Source organism: Dendrobates tinctorius, unplaced genomic scaffold (genome assembly GCF_039654945.1).
Source record: "Dendrobates tinctorius isolate UK_male_01 unplaced genomic scaffold, ASM3965494v1 ptg000044l, whole genome shotgun sequence".
Classification (NCBI taxonomy): Eukaryota; Metazoa; Chordata; class Amphibia; order Anura; family Dendrobatidae; genus Dendrobates; species Dendrobates tinctorius.
In genome coordinates, this window is record NW_027361712.1 from 15,542,307 (window position 1) to 15,548,306 (window position 6,000).

At 44.0% G+C, this 6,000-nt stretch overlaps 1 protein-coding gene across 1 annotated transcript in view; it reads left to right on the forward strand.

Annotated features, from left to right (window-relative positions):
* Positions 1-2,320, forward strand: part of NEDD8 (NEDD8 ubiquitin like modifier) — a 44,875-nt gene extending 42,555 nt beyond the window's left edge. The window contains exon 4 of the mRNA XM_073575355.1: positions 2,054-2,320. Within this exon, the coding sequence (XP_073431456.1) occupies positions 2,054-2,138 (85 nt within the window). The 3' untranslated portion in view covers positions 2,139-2,320. The remainder of the gene's footprint in view (positions 1-2,053) is intronic.
* Positions 2,321-6,000: the final 3,680 nt, after the last annotated feature.

Sequence of the window (6,000 nt, forward strand, 5' to 3'; positions counted from 1 at the left end):
CGCCGACATATTCAGCAGCACTTTACATTTCAGATGTTAAGAAGGCGATTTTTCATTCATTCATTGAGTTGGTAGAGTTATTAAAATGGTGGCTGGCAACAGAAGCATAAAGTGTAAGTAAAGTTTTTCTTCAAATATGACTGGACAACCTACAGTACAGACCAAAAGTTTGGACACACCTCATTCAAAGAGTTTTCTTTAGTTTCATGACTATGAAAATTGTAGATTCACTCTGAAGGCATCAAAACTATGAATTAACACATGTGGAATTATATCATTAACAAAAAAGTGTGTAACAACTGAAAATGTCTTATATTCTAGGTTCTTCACATTAGCCACCTTTTGCTTTGATTACTGCTTTGCACACTCTTGGCATTCTCTTGATGAGCTTCAAGAGGTAGTCACCGGAAATGGTCTTCCAACAGTCTTGAAGGAGTTCCCAGAAATGCTTACCACTTGTTGGCCCTTTTGCCTACCACTTGCGGCCCAGCTCACCCCAAACCATCTCGATTGGGTTCAGGTCTGGTGACTGTGGAGGCCAGGTCATCTGGCGTAGCACCCCATCACTCACCACCTTGGTCAAATAGCCCTTACACAGCCTGGAGATGTGTTTGGGGTCATTGTCCTGTTGAAAAGTAAATGATGGTCCATCTAAACACAAACCGGATGGAATAGCATGCTGCTGCAAGATGCTGTGGTAGCCATGCTGGTTCACTATGCCTTCAATTTTGAATAAATCCCCAACAGTATCACCAGCAAAGCACAACCACACCTCCTCCTCCATGCTTCACGGTGGGAACCAGGCATGTAGAGTCCATCTGTTCACCTTTTCTGCATCGCACAAAGACACAGTGGATGGAGCCAAAGATCTCAAATTTGGACTCATCAGACCAAAGCACAGAGTTCCACTGGTCTAATGTCCATTCCTTGTGTTCTTTAGCCCAAACAAGTCTCTTCTGCTTGTTGCCTGTCCTTAGCAGTGGTTTCCTAGCAGCTATTTTACCATGTAGGCCTGCTGCACAAAGTCTCCTCTTAACAGTTGTTGTAGAGATGTGTCTGCTGCTAGAACTCTAATCTGAGCTGCTGTTAACCTGCGATTTATGAGGCTGATGACTTGGATGAACTTATCCTCCGCAGAAGAGGTGACTCTTGGTCTTCCTTTCCTGGGGCGGTCCTCATGTGAGCCAGTTGCTTTGTAGCGCTTGAAGGTTTTTGCTACTGCACTTGGGGACACTTTCAAAGTTTTCCCAAATTTTCGGACTGAATGACCTTCATTTCTTAAAGTAATGATGTCCACTCGTTTTTCTTTACTTAGCTGCTTTTTTTCTTGCCATAATACAAATTGTAACAGTCTATTCAGTAGGACTATCAGCTGTTTATCCATCAGACTTCTGCACAACACAACTGATGGTCCCAACCCCATTTATAAGGCAAGAAATCCCACTTATTAAATCTGACAGGGCACACCTGTGAAGTGAAAACCATTACCGGTGACTACCTCTTGAAGCTCATCAAGAGAATGCCAAGAGTGTGCAAACCAGTAATCAAAGCAAAAGGTGGCTACTGTGAAGAACCTAGAATATAAGCATATTTTCAGTTGTTTCACACTTTTTTGTTAATTATATAATTCCACATGTTAATTCATAATTTTGATGCCTCCAGAGTGAATCTACAATTTTCATAGTCATGAAAATAAAGAAAACCCTTTGAATGAGAAGGTGTGTCCAAACTTTTGGTCTGTACTGTAAGTAAAACAAAATACTCAGGCGAGAAAGTTGAGTAAAATGCTAATGATTCTTCCATGTGTGTGGGGGTGTTATATGCATGATAAGTGTTACTTTTCATATAAAAGATAATTCATACCCACTCGCTATAGGTCATTGTGAAGGCTTTTGACTACTCGTTGCCTATTAGATTGCCATATTAGTGAAGCAGAAGTCATTGGTGAATCAATTGTAAAATCCTCAAAATCTGTTATATTAAAACTTTGATGAACTCTGGCTAGCATAAAATACCAAAATGACTGACGTTATCATCTTTTTCTCCATAATAGGAATGATGAGAAGACTGCTTTAGAGTATAAGATTCAAGGAGGTTCAGTGCTACACTTGGTCCTTGCACTTAGAGGGGGTTGCTGAAGAGTCACTACACACTCCCTATTCAGTCCTTTATAAGTTTCAGCTGCTGAGGTACCGCATCCCAGGGGTCCTGCGGTGAGGACTGTTCTCCATACCTTTGCCAGCTTGTTTGTATTATAACGAGATTGTGTTGTTCTAGCCTGTTGTATATGTTTGCCCTGAAATAAATGCTCCTCCAAACATTCTGCTGTCGATTATTACTAGTAATAATAATACGGGAGCTCCCTCTGCCTTCAGATCTGCATCATCGCGGGGCCCTATCATTGCCATGGTGACCCAGGGTTGTCGTGCTACAGAAAGTCTCTGAGACCATGCTCACAGCATGCTAGTGCATTGCAATGCATTATACCTGCAATCAAAGTGAAAATCCCATAAAGGGACTAGGTAAAAAAAACATTTTTTAAAAAATACGTAAAAAAAATTACATAAAAAAGATCCACTAATAAATACACATTTTTATGTAAAAAAACAAACAAAAAAACCACTACTTTGGTTTCACAAACAATCTGATCTATAAAAGTGTCCCACTAGTTAACACCTTCAGTGAACACCGTAATAAAAATACAAAATAGAAAATTATACTTTATCAACATACCGCTTGAAAAAAGTGGAATCAAATGCGATCAAAAAGATGAAAATAAATAAAAATAGTATCAGTGAAAACATCATTATGTCCCGCAAAAAAAATAAAGAATTGCAAAAATAATAATTTTTTTTCTGTAAAAGTTTTTGTGTAAAAGCGCCAAAACATAAAAAAATATGAATGTGGCATCACTGTAATTGTACTAACCCTAAGAATAAAGCTGCCTTACCAACTTTACCACATGCAGAATGGAGGAAAAAAAAAATCCTGAATGGCTGGTTTTTGTTCATTCTGCCTCCACAAAAATTGGAATAGAAAGCGATCAAAAATTGTAATGTGCCCGAAAGTGGTACCAATAAAAAAGTTAGTTTGAACTACAACAAGAACAAGCCCTCACTTGGTTATTGGCCGAAATATTGAAAAATTATAGCTCTCAAAATATGGTGATGCAAAAATTATAGCTCTCCAAATATGGTGATAAAAAAAACTACTACTTGGGAAAAAAAGCGTCTTTTAGTGTGTGACAGCAGCCAAATATATAAAAAGGATATAAATCTGGTATTGCTGTAATCGCACCGACCCGAAGAAGGAAGTCGTCTAATCACTTATATCGTACGGTGTAAAAAATAAAACCACTTCACCTGCTGTGGATTTGTACATTCTACAAAGATCGCAGTAAGTCTTGGCGCACATTTATCCTGTACTCTATGCTGAGCGCTTGCATTGGGGTTTCCATGTAAATCTCTGAAATACGTGATTTGGACAGAACCACCGTCGGAAGATTCCCTATAAGGAGGCAGATGGAGGCACTGTGAATGCCATAGGACCTGTGATCCAGCGGTGTCTGTCTTTTTAGGCGTGTATAAAAACGCAGTCCACCATAGTTTTGTGCACCTCTGAAAGGAAGGACAACGCTGAACCTGGGTCAGGCGGAATCCGGAGTAACTTTGCTGCCTCATTATAGTGAATGGATCCCTCAGGGGTTTCATCTGTCATGTAGCTCGGAGATTTAGATGGAAACCCCAAAGTATGTGCTCAGCGTAGAGCGCCAGATAAATGTGATCACAAACGTTATGAAAAATGTTCCCAATCAAAGCTTCAATTCAATCCACAAAAAACGTCCCCACTCAGGTCTGTCATTCTGTTAACAGAAATATAAGAGGCTTCAATGTTACTGGTAGCACAAAGGCTCTGCCAAAAGAAATTTAGCAAATTGTGCACTCCCAAATCCAAATGCCCCCCTCGCTTCTGAACGCCAGTGTGCATAAGTCACCTTTCACATTTGGCAGGGGTATAACTTCCAAAATGGGGTAACTTGGGCAGAAGGGATTTTGCTCTCTAGCACTTAGGGGGCTCTGTATATGGAGTCCGCAAACTATTCTAGGAAAATCTGCACTCCAGGAGGCAAATAGCGCTCCATCCCTACCGAGACACTCTGAATGGCAAAGCAGTATACTGTACAGCCACATGGTGTATTTCTATATTCAGCAGAAATTGTGGGACACATTCTGGTGCCAATTTTACCCACTTCTTGGGTGAAAATGTTAAATCTGGGGCTAAAACTAAATTTTTGTGTTAAAAATGTAATTATTTTTTCTTCACTGCCCAATGGTATAAAATTCTGTGACACACCGTTGGTATCAATATGATCATTACACCACTAGATTAAATCATTGAGCGGTATAGTTTGTAAAATGGGGAGACAAGGACTCTCCAAATACGACATGGCGTCCAAGCTCTATTTCAGCCAATTTTGCGTTGAAAAAGTCAAATGGTGCTCCTTCCCTTCCGAGTTCTGCCAAGCGCCCAAACAGTGGTTTACCCCCACATATGGGATATCAGCATACTCAGAACAAAATGCACAACAGCTTGTGGAGTCCAATTTCTCCTGTTACCCTTTGGAAAAGTTACTTTTGGTCCCTTTAAAAACAGGGTGGCACATGTTAGGGAGCTGAAACTCTTAAACCCTTCATCCAATTTTAATGTGGATACCCTCAAATGAAAGCTGAAAGTCTGAACTTCAACTGCATCTGAATTGTTTTGTTTAAAATTCATTGTGGTAATGTCTAGAACCAAAATTAGAAAAATGTTTCTGTCCAAATATATATGGATCTAACTGTATGTATAGGAGTTTCCTAAAGTATAACTGTACTTTTAGAAAACATTGCACATGGCACAGAGACATCAGACATTTATTCAGTCGCCATGACAGTACCACGAGAGAGGGGATCCGCCCTTCGGGGACAGGAAACCTACAGACATAAAAAGGTCGGCCCTCTCTCCCGCTTCAGTTGGTTTCCTGTCCCTGACAGGGGACCCTGCAGACCTACCTTAAGCAGGAGCACCGTCTGAGGAATCATGGATGCCCGGGCCTGGTGGCCAATTCAGGCAGCGGGGGAACTGTCTGTGCAGGCGGTGCAGCTGTAGGTGGCCTCCAGGGGGAGCGTCCACTACAGGAGGGCCTGCGCCGATACCGGTTAGGTAAAAGCCCGGTTCCCTTTCCTCCCTCCTCCTCGCCGGGCCCGGGGGTGAGCGCTGTCCTCTGCGGGTGGCGCGCGGTCCCGGAGGTGTCTGCCATTACCGCCGCCTACTTCCCCTTCAGGGGGCGGCTGACAGCGTGCGGGCGCAGACTGATGATGCGGCCTGGTCGCGCTGGGTGACGCGATGGGCGCGCGCCGAGGCCCTGGCATCGCGGGCGCGCCTCTGGAGGGATGGACGGTGGCGGTGGGTGTGCGTGTGGCGTCCCGGGGGGGCGTGCGCCAGCTGGGGGAGGGGAGTGTCTCGCTGGGGATTCGGTCGGGGGGGGTGGAGGATGCGGAGAGGTGAAGTAGGTACCGGGCGCTGATGGAAGGCACCTGTGAGCCCCAGAGGGGGCGGTGCCAGGTCTATTTAAGGGCTCAGGTGACCGGGAGAGCTGCTTCTGGCCCTGTAGTAGTTCATAATGGCGTCTCAGGAGCAGCCAGAGCCTCTGGAAGAGACGCAGCCTCAGTCCTCATAGAAGCCGGAGCAGCGTTCTAGCAGCAGCAGCCGTTCTGAGAAACACAAGTCTACTCAGAAGGCGAGACCTGAGAAGTCCACGAGCCGTAAGAGTGTGGCTGCTCCGATGGACCCCCCCGCAGAACCCGGTACTGCGCTGTCGTATGCCAGGGTAATTGAGCTTCGAGAATGTTCAGTGGGTGATGATCTGTTCCCCTTATGTTCCCTCTCTCCCATTCTGCCAGGGGAAAAAGAGTTCGGGGAAAAGCAAGCACAGACAGTGTGCCGAGTGTGGAGTCCCCC